The sequence below is a fragment of the Toxotes jaculatrix genome, chromosome 5, assembly GCF_017976425.1.
Source record: "Toxotes jaculatrix isolate fToxJac2 chromosome 5, fToxJac2.pri, whole genome shotgun sequence".
Classification (NCBI taxonomy): domain Eukaryota; kingdom Metazoa; phylum Chordata; class Actinopteri; family Toxotidae; genus Toxotes; species Toxotes jaculatrix.
Window position 1 is genome coordinate 24163007 of NC_054398.1, and position 21476 is coordinate 24184482.

General features: G+C 40.0%; 1 protein-coding gene across 1 annotated transcript in view; it reads right to left on the reverse strand.

The window, feature by feature from the left end:
• Nucleotides 1-1548: 1548 nt before the first annotated feature.
• Nucleotides 1549-21476, reverse strand: part of LOC121181518 (protein inscuteable homolog) — a 49605-nt gene continuing 29677 nt past the window's right edge. The window contains exons 3-13 of the mRNA XM_041037437.1: nt 20853-21219; nt 20433-20485; nt 20202-20325; nt 19104-19217; nt 13507-13632; nt 6260-6431; nt 5902-6080; nt 5597-5663; nt 4592-4747; nt 3772-3848; nt 1549-2675 (exon numbers count right to left, since the gene is read on the reverse strand). Coding sequence (XP_040893371.1) covers nt 2547-2675; nt 3772-3848; nt 4592-4747; nt 5597-5663; nt 5902-6080; nt 6260-6431; nt 13507-13632; nt 19104-19217; nt 20202-20325; nt 20433-20485; nt 20853-21219 — 1564 coding nt within the window. The 3' untranslated portion in view covers nt 1549-2546. The remainder of the gene's footprint in view (nt 2676-3771; nt 3849-4591; nt 4748-5596; nt 5664-5901; nt 6081-6259; nt 6432-13506; nt 13633-19103; nt 19218-20201; nt 20326-20432; nt 20486-20852; nt 21220-21476) is intronic.

The following is a 21476-nucleotide window of genomic DNA, read 5'->3' on the forward strand; positions in this document are numbered from 1 at the left end:
GTTGGTAGGTGGGTTTTTCATCATTTAATGACCACCTTGAAATTTTGTTCACATTGGCAGTGGATGAAAACAATAAGGGTGGCAACAACATACATACAGAAGGAGGAGAGGGAGGAAAGTGAAAGTTCAAGAGCTTAGAAACTGAGAAAAGCTGAAAAACTCAGAGCTACAATACTTGGTCTCATGGTCATGGTCGAACCAAAACAATATCAAAGGAACCTGTGTTTTTAGGCCGTCTGTTTAGTTCTCCTCTGTGTCTATACATATTTCATTGGGTGTCAACAAAGCGAGGCAGGAGCATATTCTATCACAAAGACCTCTGAACACAGTCCCCCGTGTATGCTGGACAACACACACGCGCACACACAAAGCAGCTCAATTGTCTCAACACCGGGTTAGAGTGTAACAAGTCCATGCTCAGCATAAGTGCCCTTAGGTGAAAAAGAAGCTACAGAGAGAGCAAGAAGGCCTTCAATTGTCTCTCCAAGGAGAGGAAGGCTTATGGAGAAAAAAACCTGAGAGTGTTTTCATCAAAGAGGTGACAATACAAAGGACAAGTTTTGCAGATAAGCCCTCACATATTTCTTTGCTATCACTTGATGCATCTGGTCTCAATGACTTGTAAGCTAAAAATGTTGTATAAAAACTCTGCAGCACTTGGACTTGTGTACCCCTTTTCAAAGCTATTGTGTATGAATGAATTAATTCTCACTGTGAAAAACTAATGACACGTTTCTCTAATGTGCACAACTACATTCTGCACTGTTATTCCTTCCCATGAGGTTCAGTGTTTTTGGAAAGTTGGAGGCTTAAATAGCAAATGCTCTCCCCTAGTTCTTTGAGAGGACCTGGAGGTTCATGCAGTACCATCAGGTAGACCTTTGGGCCCGCCTTCTTTTAGTCTCTTAGCCTCTTTCTTTCTCTGTCAGCCTCTTTCAAAGGCTTTTCTCATCCCTGTGCCTGCATTTGTGACAAGACAGATGTGTGAGTGAGTGTAGTTCTTCTGAAATAGCCCGAGGTCAGTGGGACCTTCTGGGGGACTTTAGTTGCATGGACCCTGACCCTGTTTGGCTGCTGTACCAGTGGTGTAACATTGTTCTGTGTGAAAACAGAGAAGATGAATAGAAGTTGAACTGCAGCCTGTTTTGCAGCAGAACTAAACTGTCTCTATAATTCAAATTTCTCTGGGTATTGAAAATAATGTATATATAAATATAAAGATGTCACACAAATTATTCCTTCACAAAAGTAAAAAGCACACATTCTCATAGATCAGCCTCATTCTTTCTTAACTGGTGTACATAATATTCTATTTGTTTTGTCAGTGTGTACGTCTTCACTATGCTAACTATGCGTTCCTGTGGTTTCACCATGTTCTGTGTTGTCTTGAAAAAAACTGAGGCATGCAACTGTACCAGCACTGTGACCATTTGATAAAGATTCAGCAACACATAGCAGTGACTCACTATGATGAAACAATAAAACTGAACATCAGATAGATAATTGCCTTTATTCCATGCATGGCATACATTACCATTATTGTATGCCATGCATGGCATACAATAATGGTAATTCTCTTTAAATAAAAAGCATTTTTATATTCAAATTCAAGACCATTTTAAAAGATTCATTGTCCAGTAGCAAATATATGTAATTTTTTAGATTAATGGCAAATAAACTTCAACATGTCAAAACATATTGTACACCAGGACAAATAGATCATGTTGCCATGAGTCAATTAAAAAAAAATTAAATACTAATAGTGCCCTGTCAATTAAGGCACACAAATAACACACTGAAAACATGTAATAGTTAATGTCTAACTGTAATAATTTAGTTGTAAATGATTATCCAAATAAAGAGGCTGCTGATTGAAAACATAAAAAATAACAAAAACAATATGTGACGTGATGTGATAGGCAAACTAAAAAAACGTAAGAAATTAACCAGACATACATCTTGGTATTTCAAAGCTAGATGCTTCAAATGGTGATGTTAGTCAAAGGCATTTTACTGCATCATCCACTTGTGTGAAGGATCTTCCTCCGTTCTCAGATAGCCAAAATGCTTTGGACGTAATATATTCAGACAAGAACAAAAACATTGCACAGTGGTAACTTCTAAAGTGTTTCATTCAGGACGGGTTATACCTTCAAAAAGTAGCTCATACTCATACAAAATAATTACTGATATGAAAATCTCCATTGAAAAAAATGAACTGATGACCTTTTTTTCCAGAACACCGTGCACATTCATTGCATTTAATGCGATCACTGAGTTGCACTAGGCAGCACATCTATGTACATTTACATACAAATGTCCTCTGCATCCAATCAAACTGACACACTGCAGTTTCACTCCATTTACCCAAATCCAGAGTGTCCAGTACATAATTTGGGAAAGGACACAGGAACAAGCAAAGCTTCAATCAGAGTGTTTTGGAATGAAACTGCTCTTTAGTCCTCTCTGTGTCATGAAACATTATATGTACAATGATCTTGAACATGAGATCAACTCTCCTCTCTCGGTGTTTAGTGTGCAGGCCGTCATACAAAGCTCTCCTCCATGTTGGAGCACAGCAGGAAGGAGTCGACCAGCCGCGGTTTGATGAGCTGCTGGTGGTCGGCTGCTTCAATGCTGTCTGGACACCCTGCTGCCAGCCTCCTCAAGGCAGCCTGGAGACACACACACACACACACACACACACACACACACACACACACACACACACACACATCAATATGCATGTGACAAAGACAAAAAAACACACATACATATGCACTTTCACATATCAGTGTGTAAAGGTGCATTTAAATCATGTAAATACATATCCAATTACACGTTTAGACAATTAGGGACACATCACTGTAACTGTACAAGCTTAATTTGGTTTTTTAAAAAAACTTTATGTTAGCAAAGAACATGTTATGTTAACAAAGAACACACTAGTAATATTGTAATATTGACCTCTAAGTCAGAGTCAGTAATGTAGTACAGGAGCTGTTTCAATAACACAGCGTGATTTTTTCTCGGTTTCAAGAGCGCATGAGTAGAATGTGTGACGTCTCAAACCCATTCAGCCAGGAGAGCCTCCAACATTTACATATAAGATTACAAATGATCTGTGAAAGCCCAGCATCCTTTGAAGATAAAAATTCAACACCTACAAATGCACTACTTAACCCTTGGCTAAAAGGATAAAATAGAATCACATTAATTTGAATAGACTGACAAGTGTGGTTACAGTGAAGAACAGGGCATTTCTCAGCGGAGCAAGGCAGCCCAATTAAGCTCCTGACCATTATGCGCTTCACAGCCTCTCATCGGCCCTAAGATCTGGTTTTAATAATTATGGTCAGATTGAGAAAATGATAAAGTACGAGCAGGGATATTATTCATGATATGTACATATTTAAACATACAACATTAGAGATGATGTGAATCAGTCAGCTATCTCAACATGGCTTAAAGATACTGAGGTTGTGATATAGTTTCAATTTTCAAATGTTGCCCTGTGGATGTAATTAAATTGGACAGTCATTTGCTGCACTGATGTTATACATGCAGGCCTGTGGTATACTGCCCTCAGTTTGTTCTATTGAAGTCCCATATAGTAAGTGAAGCTGAAAATGCATAGTATTTTAGGGGTTGCGACTGAAATAGACAGTTTGAATGTTTAAATTACATATTTGTATTCAGGACATGGAGTCATTTACACATATCTAAGGGTCTGCACATACACAAACATAAAGACATACACTTTACACCCACCAGGCAAGCGACCAGCACTGAGTCGCTGTTATTTCTCTCAGTAGGGGATCTACAGAGTTCAATAAGATGAGGAACAGCTAAGACAGGAGAGAGAAAAATTCAGTTACAAGCTTGTCCCATTCTTAGATATTGATATATGATGTATGATCATGTATGATGATGTTTTCTGTCCATAATGTCCTAAAAACTAAAGCTAAAGTCAAAGGAAGACATAGGATAATAATAACTTAAAATAAAATTTTAGAACATCTTGCAGGTTGCTTTCTTTCACTTTCTGTCCAGTTCATCCCAAACAGTCCGGATACTGTGCTGGTCTTTATCATGTGAAGCCACTGTCTGGTTCTTTTCCTATTATGTTTTGGGCCATTACCTTACTGTAAGATGAAGCCTTGACCAAACAGTCTGTCTTCCTTTGTTACTGCTTCCTGCAGTAAAGTATTGTCCTAATAATGCATCAGGGGGTATAGTAACACAGTTTTGTACCATTTGAGATTTTTCACTGTTCTTGAACTGTTCAAAACTCTTGACCTGTAGTGCAGATGGTGGTAAACTGACAAAAACAGAGGAAATATTTTCAATGTACTTGTTTGGGAGCCCCCTAGTGGCTGCAGGGCCCAAAGGAATGAACTCAGTCCATTCATGTCTTGGGTCTGTTATGTATATATGTTTTTAATAACTATTTTTTCTGTTTCTGTTTATTTGTATTTTTATCACTTTTTTGGAATTTAGAATTGTTGCTCAACTTCCCTGTATTTCAATTGTGCTATTAATAAATAAGAAATACTGTAACTGTGCTACACAAAACAGAAAACCACAGCACCTTTTAGCTGGATCGCTGTTTGGGCCACGTCAGGGTCTCTGCTCAGACGGGCCAGCGTGACCGCAGCTTTCTGCTGGACACGCTCGCAGGCAGCGCCCTCTGATGGACTGGAGGAAGAGGGCTTTTCTCCCAGCAGCAGCAGCAGTCTCTCTATTCCTGAAAGACAATAATACACAGTACAGATTAGCCAGGAGAGAAACCAAGGAATCAGATATCAGGAAGGAACACAGATACAGCAAAGTTTTATAGGAACACTGCACTGAAGCAACACATTAAAAAACACATGAACAAAGACAGTAAACAGACAAGAAAAACGTTAGATAAGTGAACGACAAAACATTGTAATGCAGTCGGAAACACAGGAGCCCAGTACAATTAACAGATCCGTTTGAAACTTCCCAGACATAAAGTTACACAAGTCTCAGATAACAAAGTGCTCAGGTGAGTTAGAGAGGAGCCAGACATTACATGTACATCACTTTCAGAAAGGATCTGGACCGAAGATGCAGACAAAAAGCGAAGTCAACAGTCCAAAAACACTGAATACAAAAAAGAAGGAAAACATACATTTACAATACATGACTAATACCAGCTTGGAGATGTAGACTGTGTTCACACACGGAAAGACAGAAATGAAAAAAAAAAACCCCACATATTTTAAAGCAGAAAATGTTAATTGTGAAATTGAAGAATGAAACAACATGGTTGAAAAAGTACATTTAAAATGGTTGGCAATAATATTTAAAAATATCTGATCAGGGCCAATGGTTGATGTTTTCTTTATGCGCTTCCATGCTACTTCACAGAGATTACCTCATGCTGCCACCTTGTGGACTAAAGAGGAATCGTACTATTTTTTTCTCACTTGTACTTCAACAAATGGATGTCAGTAAGTAGTTCAGTTGTTCCAGATGTATTTTCTTTCAGTCAGCTGCAGTTTTGCCCAAAAGAAATAACAATGATACAGAAAATTCAGTTAGAAATTAGAGTTGGAAAATAGTTTACCTTGCTCTTGCAGGACTTCAGGAGCACACTGCTCTAAGACTGAGAGGTTTGCCAAGATTGTCACCACCTGAAATTTAAACAGTAATGAATAACAAGAAAAAAAGAAATATACACATACAGATGCTTTTTTGTACTAGTTTTTGTAGAATACCAGTTTGTTTATGAGGTTAAATTTAAATACATTCCCACCTGATGTAAGACACCCTTCTGCTGTTTTGCACAAGAGCACCTCTAAGTCAGAGTCAGTAAATTTTTTTCTATTTCATATATTTTGTGAGAAATAACACCTGAAAGCACACGTGTACCTGGTCTTTGGAATAGGGTGTGTCGACCCTCTGGCGGTCTTTGCAGGCCTGCAGCAGGATCTGGATGGCATTAAGCTGCAGGAGAATCTCACAGGCCATGCTGTCAAAGAAGGTGATGTTGGCCAAGGCTGCAGAAGCCAGTAGGAATACTTCACCACAGGAGGCGCTCTCACACAGCTCTGAGGGAATGAGGCATTGCTCACAACATTACAGTGGTTCCAACATAACACAATAATGTTGTATTAGACTGCATTAGTTTTAGCTAGGCGTGCTAAATAAACTGTCAGCTGCAAACAATTCATGGTGATGCTATAAATCAGATGTCAAGGGTTAAATTATGAATGCCACGTCCACTCACTGATGAGTGCAGTGACGATGTCGTGCATGCTCTCCAAGAAGCTCGCGAGGTGCTGTGTGGACGTGTGGTGAGGTGAGGTGATCTGAGCCACGACCGCCGCTGCCTCGGCCCTGGCTGCTTCCACACTGCTTTCATCAGTCAAGATGTCCGCCAGGCACAGGATCCCATCCACCTACACATTAGATGACATGCAGCACACATTAGGTACCACATAATAATTTATCATAACCTATTATATTAATAGTGTGTGAGCAGTAAACTCTTTTAAATATATTACTCTCAGTTTGTGTCTTTGATTTTTGTCACTGATGATTCATTTGATTTTTGCTGAACAATAAGTGACATCAAAATTCTCTGGCCGTCTGCTGTGTGTGATCCAAGTAGAATTAATATTCAAGAAGTAAGGGACTACACCTTCACAAAACATCTGGCCTTCATCAGAGTGTGACACACAATTAACCAGAGAGGAGAGTTTTCACACTCTGGTTGCTGCTAACTGCATTACCTTGACAAAAAAAAAGGTTCACAACAACACATCACTGAATTTGAGTTAGGACGCTTCAGTCCCTGAGCTCACAAACCCCCTTGTCAGCACTCGAGATTCAGAACATTTTAGTGAGCGTTAACATGTTAAAAACATTCAGAATTCAAATAAGACTCAATACTAATATGGGAAGATGCTGGGAAGGGCAAATGAGTTTAATCCTGAAAGCCGGCAGCAAGGTAGCAGCATGTATGCAGAGCTCAGCATTGTTGAATACTGAATGAATGTGCAACAGAAACATTTAAATGGACCACCTACTATGAAAGACAGGTCATTGACATAGGGTGTATGGAACATGTGACTATGAATGACATCAGTTTCCTGCTTTCCTGAGCTATGGTGAACTTCCATTTAAGTCTGAAGTCTCTGTTAGTTGGTATTTTCCACATTGTGGAAAAATGAGTGGAAACCACTTGTTGCCAGGCTGGTTGGAAATCGATCTAGAAATACTTTAGAATTTAAAGTAAGTGCAGTTTGTAGTCAATGTATCTGAAAGACCACCTTCGTAGATTTCAGGGAACTCATGCTCACCAGACTTACGGCCAGTGTACTTGCCAAGGTTTAATACCAGTATGGGTGTGTGATTCTGTGGTGCCAGGAACTGGAATAAGTGAGTGTATAAAGCTAAAATTATGCTTAAATGAACAGAGATATGAATCTTTAACTGGAATCTATCTGCAGGCCTTAACTGCTTTCAGCTTGTCACCACAGGGCTGATGAAACACCTGCCGCATCATTGGCCAGCCAGACAGGTAGGTAAGTGTCCATGGTGTCAGCTTGGCTAAAACGTGCGTCTCTGCCCATAATGAATGACTGAATGTTCTGCTGAGAAACTCATCTGGCTGGCATCGACCCAATGTGTGTGCATCATAAGGTTTGAGAAAGAGCTCAGAGTCATAGACGAGTGGGAAATCTTCTGTTTAAAGAGAAGTTTGCTCTGGTGCATGAGGTCATATTAATCTCATATTTGTGTTTGCTTATGTGGGTGGTTTGCTATTGGAGTGTAAGGGCTTCAGAAAATTATGGAGATGTTGAACAGATATTTATCCACTAGGGGGCAGTGTTGCACAGTTCATACAAACCTTACCACAGCTGTGGACTGAGACTGCACCTACCTATGGATGTTTGTGCAAAGTGTGTGCTGAAAATCAGCACACACTTTGGAGATATTTCATACAACCAATTAAAATACATAGTCGTAAACTGCAGGACTATGGTTTCCAGGGTGCTGATGGACACTCACACTGTGTTCTGGAAAATTCCCTGATACATCAGAAACATTGTGTTCTTCATTACTGTCACTTGTCATTGTCATTATTGATATCATTTAGGAAAGAATTCATTAATGCTTTTGATTCTCTGTCACCACCAACCAACTCTCCTGGAAAAAAAAAAAAAAGTTTAGAGACAAGCATCCAGAGTGAGGCAAACCGTCAGCTCTCAGCCAGCCGCACCTGTCAGTCCTATCTGCTGACGAGCATCAGCGCATCAAGCTTCACAGGGCAATTCCCTATTTTTGTCTCTGTGGACGTCTGTAGCACTGTGCCAGCGCGACCCACTGACGTGGAACAATCCGCTCTCCACCCCCTCCCCATTCATCTACCACCACCACCACCACCCCTCTGTTTCCCCCACTGGCCCCACCCGCACCTCCTCTTCCTCCTCCCAAAAATAGAATGTTCCCCAACTCCTCATTTACCGTACAACGGATGTATCTCATTCAGTTTATTCTCAGGGCCAAAGCCAGATAACTTTCCCTCACTTTAAAGAGTAATAACAAAGTTTACGATGCCACTGCCACTGTTGTTTTCTGCTTGTGATCGGGGAAATAAATCGCACTGTGATTCTCTGTTGCAGAGACAAAAGTCTTAAACCGAGACACCAAATAACAATTTGAAGCTTTTCCTCACACCTGATACTGCATGAATACTTGGCAGAGGTGGCACTTATGTAACAAAAAAGCTGTTCCCATCCCATAAATCCTCCTAAGGCCTCCGTTATAGTCTAGTCTGCAAGGAGCCTGCGCATCAACTGGCCATGGTGTGTACATGGATATCTGTACAGAGCCTTGCGTATACCCTCTGATGATGACATTTGCGTCACGTGGACGCCCGCGTACTCACGGATGCGTAAAGTATAACACTAGCTTTAAATATGGCACCGTGCAGTGACAGGACTGGGAGAGAAGAAATTACGCAGGGCAACACACACCTGTGTGTATCAGCGCAGATTTCACGCGCGTCACAAAATGAAGCATCAGAAAAGCATTCACTCTTCAAACATCCAGGTTTCCATACTTTGACTACTTCTGAAGTCAGTACTGCAGTCATCAATCCTCCAAACTTTAAGCTTTAAGTTGTTTCTCTTTGTACATCATCATAATCAATACTTTCCCCATTCACCGTGTTATGATTACAAAATGTTCCTGTTGGGAATAAAACTAGGAAATATACTGTAAATTCAACAATGTGCTGGTGCGCACCGGCCCCTTTTCTCGATCACCCTTCAACAGTGACAGTTGTGTTTCTTAAGCCTGAGCGATCGCCCGTGAGCAGTTGGTAGCGTAGACTTGTCTGACAGCCTCTCTCCCGGGACGAGGCTGCTAATCTGGGGCGGACTTTGGCTCCCGTTAAAAAGTTTTCACACTTGGATGATTCATGCTGTCCCAGCTGCTCTATATGTGAACACAGACACCGCTGTGGCATCATTATTCGCCGGAATCAGGTTATATTTGTCTTTCAGTAAACGCTCGCTTGACACAGGTGCGTCTGTTGTTTATTTTGGTTTAATTCTCGGAGGGAACAAACAAGGACAAACAAAGAAAGCTGTATTATTAGTTTTCTCTCTCCCTGTCTCACCTTTTTTTTCCCTTTACACACACACACACACACACACACACACACACACACTGAAAAAAATGTTTCATTGAATTTACTCAATTTTAATGTTGAAAGTGGTTGCACGCAATACATTCATCTAAATCCAGACATATTTTTTAAGTTGGCTGTACTAGTAATTTCAAAGAAATTATATAAGCACTTTCGGCACGAAAATTCTGAGTATTTGTTACTTTTTTGTATTTCCTTAGTAATTCTAACTAAGCCCATGTTTAATTTACTTAAATTCATTATGTAATTCATATATTGTGGTTAGCTAATTTGTTATTGTGCTTTAAATTGAACTGTTTTACTCTACATATGTAAAATATTTTTATCCAATTCACGATTTTATTTAAAACAATCAAAATGCATATGTAGATGTGGGGGTGGCCGAGAAACCCGGTATACAACAATGAGTTGTGGCAGTCTGGAGCAATTCCCAATTCCATTTTGTTTGACAAAATTAGAGTCTTGTTCAAAAACTCCACAGTAAAAAATGCACATTGGGCCAACCGGAAAGATAAAAGTAAGCAAAAAGGGGGGAAAAATTCTCAAGAGCACTTCTCAAGAAGAATCAAAATAATTAAATTGTTTTATGCTACTGTCACAGGGAGACCCCGTGCACTAAAGTTACACATGTGCCTTACATGTGCTCTTTCTCAGGTAGATTTTATCATTATGTTGATCCTGGTGTGAAGTGCTGGTGGTGATGTGTGTGATATGAACTTTTGGAGGAGGGGGTGAAGGAGAGAAGTCACACTGTGATCGTGTATTTGATTTATTGAATTTAAATTTTGTCGACCTGTCTCCTTTGTTGCACTTCTTCCTCTGTCAGACCAGGAACAGCCAAACCTGAGCTGGAGCGGTCCATTTGGTTAAATAGGGGGTTCACAGGGGAAGAAACCAAGTGTGGTAGAGTGGGAGGGGTGTTTTGTCTTTTGTGGTGAAATGACCTGTATAAGTATCTTGTTTAAAAATAAATATGCGTTTTTAAAGTAAGTTTAACTGAACTTCTATTTGATAATATGTTATTTAGTATTGGGATTATTGTAAGTGTGCTGGAAGAGATAATTGATATTGATTTCTTGGTGCAGTCCACCAGTATAAAAGTGAGGAGGCTGTGGTGGCCGGAGCCTAAAGGAGAGAAGCACAGCTCCTGAACACAGCTCCTGAACACAGCTCCAGATTATAGCTCCTGCCATGGGCCCAAACTTTAAGGGTATAACCAGAAAGGCAGTTTAGAGCGAATTCTTTTGTTCTGTATTATTTTGATTCTTCTTGAGAAGTGCTCTTGAGAATGTTTTTCCCCCCTTTTTGATTATCTTTCTGGTTGGCCCAATGTGCATTTTTTACTGTGGAGTTTTTGAACAAGACTCTAATTTTGTCAAACAAAATGGAATTGGGAATTGCTCCAGACTGCCACAACTCATTGTTGTATACCGGGTTTCTCGGCCACCCCCACATCTACATATGCATTTTGATTGTTTTAAATAAAATCGTGAATTGAATCAAAATAGGGCGGCACGGCTCCTTCTGTGTGGAGTTTGCATGTTCTCCCTGTGCCTGCGTGGGTTCTCTGCGGGTACTCCGGCTTCCTCCCACAATACCAAAAACATGCATGGGATAGGTTAATTGGCCACTCTAAATTGCCTGTAGGTGTGAGTGTGCGCATGGTTGTCTGTCTTTGTGTGTCAGCCCTGCGATTGACTGGCGACCAGTCCAGGGTGTACCCCGCCTCTCGCCCATAGTCAGCTGGGATAGGCTCCAGCTCCCCCGCGACCCTGACAGAGGATTAAGCGGTAGAAAATGAATGAATCAATCAATCAAAATATTTTACATATGTAGAATAAAACAATTTAAAGCACAATAACAAATTAGCTAACCACAATATATGAATTACATAATGAATTTAAGTAAATTAAACATGGGCTTAGTTAGAATTACTAAGGAAATCAGAGTAACAGATACTCAGAATTTTTGTGCTGAAACTACTTACATAATTTATTTGAAATTACTCAAAAATATTAAGTACAGCCAACTTAAAAAAAATATGTCTAGATTTAGATGAATGTATTGCGTGCAACCACTTTCAACATTAAAATTGAGTAAATTCAACAAAACATTTTTTTCAGTGTACGCAGACAGTGAGAAGTCATTCCGGTCTAAATGTTTGACCTGTCAGCCCAGCGGTTAGGAGGTCACACATAATGATCTCATCTCTGATACCACAGAGACTCACTGTAAATCATGACTCATCTTTTTGTGTATGTACTGTATAATTCTGTCATCAGAAAAAAACACCTACTTAACCTTACACAGTGAGATGCTTATTCTCTCACTGCCTCCTATCCTAAAATTATACAGTTAGAGAGTTTAATGGTGGTTCACCAACCCTGAGGTGACTGAACTTTGTGAACTCATTCATGAAATTTTAATCAAATAAACAGGAAAGCTGGAAAACTCAACTACTGCAGTCAAAAGTTTCTCAAAAGTAGCAGTAAAGTAATAAAGTCATAGAGTCTGTGTGGGTCAACATTTGCCTCCTAAAAAAAATCATCATCAATTATTCATTATAAGACATAAACAAAAACAGTTTTGCTGTTAAATTTGGCAATCCCCGCCAGTTTCTATACTGCATTTTTACAGCTATGTCTGCCAGCAGTAGCTGGTAAAATCACCTGCAGCATGTGTATCATCTTCAGTAAAGGTTAAATGACCAAAAAAAGATGCCTCTCCTGATGGTAATCAGTGAGGTTTTTAGAAAATGTGGTCTTAATTTTTTTGGAAATACTCCCATCAGCTGCACTGGCACAAGATAGTGTCACACATAAATTTAAAAAAAAGTTAATTATACCACTGTGCTGTAAATTAAAACCAGTGTACAGATATTTTTAAATTATCTTTAAAAGACAACATATGACAAGGATGAGAGGATTTCATTTCGCTGTGAAGAAACCAGTGCTTTTTCCCCTGCTAAATCTTTCATTCAGCTGTTGATCCTTTGGGCAGCTAAGCCTCCTCCTGCTGCTGCAGTTGGCGCACATTCACCTGTGAAAACAAACTATATCCTTCCAGTCATAACATGGAAAGTGGGAGCATGACTGAATCTGTACTAGACAGAATATACTATGCTGCTGGGAAGAAGAGCAACTGCCTGTCTGAGCTGCAACTTTCAGCTGATCAGTGTAAACATAATCTGTCTGGACTGCAGATAGCCAGGGTATTTTACTGGAAGTACTGTACTTACTTACTTTTGATTAATGTCATCTCTCTCTCTCTCTCTCTCTGTTTGTCTTTCTCTCTCTGTGTGTCTCTGTCTTTTTCTGTCTCATACACATCCACATACCCATTTTACTATTACAAGAAAATCTGGATTAGTGCTCATGAACCTTCCTGCTCCCCATTTTCATTTTTTTTTTTTTACATTTGGCCATGAACTACACTGTGATTCATTTATGTATTCAGTAGGTATTGGTTCTGATAAATACTCAGCTGTATTAAATGAATTATCCAATTACATATTATTGTCATGCTCCTAGCCCTAACCCCAGAGTTAAAGTTTTTGGTTAACTTTAGAACTGGGCTTAGATTTAGGTTCCACTTTGTGAGGATCCGTTTCAGTTTTAGACCTTGGGAAAGAGGATATTTTTGGAATGTGCAAATATTTTAGACCGTCCTCACTTTGAGATGAACCTTCAAATGGCTGTTTGAGAGAGTTGGTTCAAAGGTTCAGGTTAGAATTAGGTTTAGGTAAGGCTTAGGGCAACGGTTGGTGTTGGGCATTTCACTGTGATGGATGGTATGATAGAGAAAGAGAGATTTACCTTGTCCAGTTGGTTGATGCCCTCCTCCACACAGCAGATGGAGGCCACTGTTCTCAGAGCGTGAGCGTAGAGGTCTTTAAAGCGGTCCTGCCTGCAGATCTTAAACAGGGCCACCACAGCTCCTTCCTGTGGAAGACAAAAATGTAATGTTATGTTTAAGCCTTTGGAACTTAGGCACTACACTATGTTAAAGTGCTGCATCAGTCAGCATTGATGCAAAATTGTACTACAGTAAAACCATATTCAGCATCAGGGGATCAAGCTGCTAAATCCTTGGTTGACCACCAGTTTGATTTGATTGTTAAATTAAGTTTTTCTTTGAGACTCTGAATTGATCACTTTTTCCAGTATTGGACAAAATGGTTATTAAATATGTGATATGGATATGATACAATACAGATCAATAGTAACTTGGTTTTTCGGAGTCTTTGTGAATGTGGTTTACCTCACACATAATTTTTCACTCACCTCACAAACCTTATGTGATTGAGTAATTTTTCTATGGAGTAAATTCAGGACCTATATGCATAATGAACAGGTGTAGACTGGATATTTCTACAAGGCCAATTTTTTCTTTTTTAAATTCCAGACCCAGGAAGAAGATTTACTTTTTGCGTGTGTGTGTGTGTGTGTATGTTTAATAAATATGTATACTAATTTTCCAAATAAAAATTGATAGAGTAACCCCTAACATATGTAAGCATGTAAAACGTGTATTAGCCTTGTGACCACTTGGTCTGTTCTTTATATTCTTCTAAAAAACAATGTTTTCTAAATACAATAAAAACCTGCAGTATCAAAGCTTTCATAAAACGCAGGATTCAGCAGTATTTCTCGAGGGCAAGGTGTAGCTAAGTGTGTGTTAATCATGTCCTGCTGTTTAACAGTCACACCATGACTATTAAACAGCATTTAGCCTCAGGTTAGGGTCATATTACAACACATTCATTTGCTTTTGTTGCTCTGGCTCGCTGGTGCCAACACCCACAGTTTACATGCCCCAAAACAGGCCATATGTCGCTGAGACCTGTTCGAGGTACTGTACACATCATATTTATACACTGTTAATGTAAAGACTGTGGTATATTGTGGATTTAACAGAATGCATAAGAGCCCATAGTGTGGAAGATTTTTTCCATCAAGAAGACCCACAAACACCACATAATGAGACACCCAAGGCTGCGTTCTCATATGCAGATGTTTGATTGGTTTATTTGTATAGTGGACACTGTTTGAGTCAGTTAGTTCTCTCTACGTTTTCAGCAGCAACTTTCGTTGAGACTACAGACCTGACATTAGGATTCATGCCATCAAATTATACACCACACGTCATGATCAGCTCTTGTCTTGAAGCACACATGATTGTGCTAAATGTTGGCTCACATTGCTCCTTCCTCGACTGTGTGAGATCCATCAGCTCCCGCAGATATAAGCCAATAGCAGCATGCTGGTTTTAAAGAGTCTAGGAGACCCGAAATGACCGATGGATTTGGCCAGCTTTACTCAGCGAGCCTGCCAACCACAGAGCCTATCAAATGGCTCACACAATTTATCATTGTCAGATGAAAACAGCCAAAATACACATATTTCATGAATGGAAAAGACTGAGCAGAAAATAGATGATTTGCTAGCCATAATAGCCGAGCATTTTCTGTTGGATTATGCTGGTGTAAACAAACAAAAATTGCTCCTGTATTGGCTCCCTGTCTACACTAAAACACCCCTCTGACAAAAAACACTTGCAGGTATTGAATTCTATTCACCATGCAGATAGAGAGAATTACCTGGAGGAAGACGAAGCCGGTAACTACCACCATTATCCTAATAAGGCCATTATACTGGGCTGGCATGTCTCATGCGCCGCTAAGGCCATGCTGCTGGGGCTTGGAGTGGCTAATCATCCTGCCCTCTAGCCTGACCGCCCTTCCCTGTTCGCTGCCTACACAATATTGGTCCGCCATACCTGGAAGAACTGCCAACACCGACAGACAATTTTCAGTGAACCTTTTTGAAGCTCCAGAGAGGCTCGCAGGCTAATTCAAGCTGTGTTCAGGTAGTGATGAAGAGGCTGTTGATCCTGCTGTTTTTGTGTGACGCAAATGTTGCTTTAGCTTTTAAAAAATAAGAGTGAGTCTGTGTAGAATCTCCGAATGGTCTCATACACTTTTTGGCTTTAAAAAAAATCATTTAGATTTTAAAAGTTAGTTTAAAGTTAAGTTAGTTTAGTTGAAAACATTTTTCAAAACAATTAAAAAAAAAGTTTAATTGAAATCTGAAAGTTTACAGCTATGACACTTTTGCATTTATATACAGTGCATTTGTCTGTTGTAAGGACTCTGGACTCTCACTACTGCCTTCCTTTATAGTCAGAATACTGAAAATGTGTAACATGGTAAACATTTCACCTACTTAACATTAGCATGTTAGCATGCCAATGTTAGCAATTAGGTCAATGCACTGCTGTGTCTAGGTGCAGTCTCAGACACACTAGAATGGCTATAGATGGATAATATAGCTACACTTGAAACTGTGTATGTAACAGTACATGAAACTTGCCTGATACTTATTCAGTGTGTGGATGTTTTTCTCTCTTTTTATCTTTCTAATCTTTTTAAAGCCACTCTAGAGACAGAAATGGATCAGATGAAAGCTCCAGCCTTACTACCAGACAATTTTATTCAGACAGTTTGTAGTGGAAGCGCCTTTCTGTTTGTTTCATCTTTACAGACTCCCTCCTGCTTTTCCTTTTCACAGATCATTGGGCTTGTCGGTCGTTTCTTTCCTTTCCTTTCCCCCCGTCAAACAACTTGCAGTTCTATTGTTTCCACTGACTTCACCCTCATCCCTTAAACGAAGCCCATAGAACACATTTATTCTCACACTCATGCATTTTGGTACTTGCTGCGCTAACATCATCATGTGAAACTTGACTACTCATCTACAAATGCCTCTCTATCCCTGTGTTTGCATGCAAAGGCCTACACAGCGTGTAATTTCTTTCCATCTCATAGTTTTCTGAATTGAACTCTGTGCTCTGGTCTGTTGTGCTCGCTCACACAAAGCCTGCAGTGTCTGGAGTTGCAAGAGGCTGCAGGCAGTTTACTTCTCTATTTGCAAACAAAAGGGTTGTGGGTAAAAGAAAAAAAAAAAGAAGACCTTCACTGTGTTCAACAAAAGGTTGATGGAAGATACTGTCTGAACCTAAACCATAACGCTCGCCCCAAAAAACCCACTCATTCTTCTTTTTGGGTTTTATTTCTAAACACCTCTTCCCTCTCTACGCTTTCTTTTGATGACACGTTGACTCTCGCCAGGCCTGACTTACTGCCACGTCACGCTGTCCCACTCTCTGCAATCTAAAGCTTAGAATGTCACAAGAGCAAGGACACATGCATGTGGAGTCTGCCGACATGGACACATAGATCAGGACCCATCATGACAATAGGTAAATACTGAGATAGCAGACTTACCTGTACATCATGACACAGTTGCTCTCTAATGTTACAGCTGCTGTTTTATTTATGAAGTGGCACATGGCTCAGTATTAAACACAGCCAGGTCATATAACATTTTTCTTGCTCTGGTGCTTTCTGTGTGGCGTTTGCATGTGTTTGTTGGTGCTTTTGTTTCCTCCCAGAACCCAAAGACATGCAGATCAGGTGAAAAAGAGACTATAAATTACCGTAATGGTGTTTGACTAATTTGTATTATTTGTTCTGACCTGCTTGGTATACTAAATGGATGCAGTTCATTCAGTCGTGACAAATCAGTCACGAATGTGTGATTACTCAGTATGACAAGCTGTCAATTATGGGGAAGTGCTTTATTCTGTAGTAGTATAAACAACACATATGAGGATCATGAAAATTAAAACACTGGACATGTTTTGAAATCATGAGTTCTTATAATTAGAGATGAAGGATGATGCCTCTCACTCCCTTTTTGGATATATATGCTTATCTTTAGTTACCTAACTCACTTGCTATAATATGTTTTCAAATGTAATTTATTACACAGCTTATTTAAAGCTAATATATTTAATATTTTTATTTTAACAACTGGCTATTAAGTGAAAGTAGCTACTAAGCTATTAAGTGAAAAGCCCAGGTTTTTCACTTAATGAACACTTTAGTTTGTTTTTGTATAAAGTATAAATTTATTGATTACATTTTAATTCTTCTACAAAACCCAGGGGATGACTTTCTGACTTAACAACTACACTGTCATACAAATCGACCTATTAGTAACAAATAACGAGCCAAATGAGCAAAAAGGATCTGCTATTGTCATCATGCAAGCCAGATGGATGTAAATTACAAGTTAATTCTTAATTATGACACCATCTCTCATTTTCCCAAGGGAGCTGCCACTGCCTAAAACTGTCCATGATGCTGTTTAATGCAGTAAAACTCCACCCCTGTGGTGCTTCCAGCAGAGTGAAATCATCACAATAAAACCTAAAATCAACAAGTCAATTTAACCCCAATGTGGATATATATACACAATGATTCATCTCTATTTATCATGCTGTCTGCTTCAATAGCACACAGTTAACCTACCTCCCTTCCCCTCTCCATACACACCACTCACTAAACACTGTCTGTCAACAGCAGCACTGGTAAAGAGATGGAGGAAGCAGAAATATCATGTCCCCACCCAAGCATTTAAACAGCTAATTGCTGTTATTCAAAACAAGTGCGTGAGTAAAGTCAGCAGGCTGTGGAAAATAATAACGTGAATAATGATGTGAATAGCTCAGATCTGAGCCAGATGATACACATTATTGTAAAGGGTTTGTTTGTGACAGTGTGACAGACAGGCTGGTGGAAGCTAATTAATTCAGATGGCAGGTGGACGACGTTTTGTATTGGGTATTCATTAGCAGCCATTGGCAGGTAGGTTTCCCTCAGACACCCCTCTGAAGGTTCAGCTCGCGGAGCTACAGAGGGAGTTAAGAAAGGTGCAGCGGACTGACAGGTAAAGACGCCTGAGCGTGATCAATCTTACCCCTAATGGAAGCTGACAGAATTGATCTGACAATCTGGGAGCAAAGAGGTGTGTGTGTGTGTGTGTGTGTGTGTGGGCCATCAGGAAGAGTCTTATCAAGAGTGTCCTGGAAGCGGCCAGCTAACTAATGGCCAACTGAGACTTGCTGTCTGGTCCGTCTTGTCTTATCTCACAATGAAATAGCTTTTTAGAGGCATGTATACAGAGATAGTGGCAGGTCTGCTGGTCTGGATGATGAACACTGGCAAAAGGTGGAGCTGATCATAAGAGGGGTGTGGCTTGGAAGAAATAAGGGGCGATGATGTTATATCAAATGAAGGCACTTCAGCAAAACACTTGGTGGGAGGTATGAATGAAAATGGCAAACCCAAGAGTATATTTAATACATCATCCTGCTGACTTGTTGCTGACGTCAGGATCACAGCTCACCTCACAGGTTTTTCACAACCAAATGCGTCATTGGAGGTGGATTGAGACACATGTCAGTAGATGTTCGTGGTCCCAGTCTTAAACTTAATTTCCACTGAAATCAAACCCATGACCAAGGCAGTATAACCATTGACAAGACAGCACTAGTATGTCCACAGTACCTTGGCAATGATGCTGCAGAGCTGAGGTCCATCCTGTGTGAGGGACAGCAGGTTGCTAATGGCACTGCCGATGGTGTGAACGCTGTCCGACGATTCAATCTGTTTGATCAGGACCTGCGAGAACATTATACCATGAGTACTTTTTTTCACGGACCTACAAATGCAGGGCACTCGACCATTAACTGCATTTTTTAAGCAATGTTAAAGTCATTTTGCATACTGTAGCATCTTTGAAATAATTCTCTTGCTAGTAGCCAGTTCAGTTCAGTATCCATGGATCAGATAAAATACCACTGGAAGGTGTCAAAGTCAGACAGAGACACAGGCACATTTAAAAAAAAAAGGTAAAAGAAAATTTTAAAATCTTTTCTTATGTTTGTATGTGAGGTAAGATAATTTGGACAATTTGATTTTCTTTTCCCAGCCTATCTGCCTTTTGACTGTGCCCAAATGATGTGAGTAAATGGATAACATGATAACAGGTTGTGTTTATTTGCCAAGCGTTTCACAGTCTCATCAGTGGAGAGCAATCTAAAATACTTAATTTTAAGACTAAATCGTTAGACCTATAAATAATGATTATTACACAATGAGAACATAGTAAACTTTTTTAAAAGCCACTCACTCTGAATAATGTCTAAGACATGAGATAGCAATCATGCATCATCTGCGTGCAATCATGGATTCATTAGCGTGAAATAATAAACATGTCTTCCACTTTAACTTAATTCTCTGGGTCATACAAAGATGATGTAATCCTCCATTAGTTCAGTCCACATAAAGCTGAGCCCATGTTTATGTTTCTACTAGACCGTTTATACTTTAATGAACTGGGAAACTGGCAGCCACAAACACACACACACGTAATTCTAATTTTAACTCAAAAAACAAGCATGAACCCTCAAACAGACGCTGTAAAAAAATGCCCTCACACTCTAAAACTCAAATGGGTCAGTACATCACTCAAATAGGACCATCGGCTGCCTTCTAATTCACTGTTTGACACTTTACAAATAGCAGGTGTGAACACGGCACAGGACACCAATATGACTATTGAAAATATCAGGTAAATATGTTTATATAGTACATGTTACATACCCGGATCTCATTGGCTAAGGCCATGTCAATCATGTTGCTGAATGAATCACTGACATCAGTGAGGATCTCATGGATGGCCTCTCTCATGGACTTAAGGAAGAATTCATCATCAGTGTGAAGGCACCTGTGGGTGAGGGGGAGATTTAACACAACATTTAGTAACTTGTTATGCACCAGTCAACTTTTACTATTGTTTTCCTATGATTGTGTATTAGTTGTGTAGAGTTTTACCTCTCTGTAATATTAGTCAGCTCCATGCACTTCTCCAGCAAAGATTTCTCATACTGTGACAAAAGAAAAAGAAGAGAAACACAGAGTGGTGATAAAACACACAGAAAAGAAACACCCCGGTATGAAAGTGAATGACGGAGCATTCCCCTCATTTCAATGAGCTGGGTAATTCACACAGTGTGATTGAAGATAGGGAAATTTTGTGGTTTACTCACTTTTAACTAGACTGCACAGGGATTTGTAGTCTTGGAGAAAAGCTTCTCTTATTAGACTGATAAGCCTAAGCAAAACATAAATGGATCTAATTCTAAAATTAGGCTGTTTATGTAACAGCATGAAAAGGTCTATATTATAATTTAACTGGTGTATGAGGGAGTCTTCACTTCAGCACATTTCTTCCTGTCCTGTCTGGACTCATACCTTCTGCATCTCAGGCGGTGTGCTTCGGGCGGCGCTGTACTCATGCACCAGAGAGCGAACGTGGCAGTTAGCTCGTACGGCAGTGCTGTGGACCCTCTGCCAGCGACCCTTCTCCAACCGCTGGAACATCTTGCCGAGCTCTGTGCTGACCACCAGAGCTCGGCGGAGGAGTGTCTGCAGGTTGTTCCGGGCCACATGGTCCCCTGCACCCACCCCAGAACCCACAATCAGCTCTCCCTGCTGGGAGTCCTCCTCCACCCCAATGGGTTTGGCCTGGAGGACACACATACACTCCACCTCCGTCATGTGGCGGAGGTCCTCCATCCAGCGCTGGACAGAGTCAACCTGGAGAGACTGCATCCGGGTGCTGTGGGACAAAGTAATGTTACAGTTAGAACTTGCATCTTGACTTTAGTCACATTCCTTTATAGGTTTTAGCAAGAAGTGCTTGGGTTTGATTACCGGCCTGTTCTGTGTACCCAAGTCCAAAGACAAAGACACCAGTCCAAACAAGACACGGTCAGGCTAGGTTAGATGGAAACAAAAATCTAATGCCCAAATCCATGGACATTTTTTGGATTTGGTTGATTACACTATGTATCACTATATATTCAGTCTGGTTAT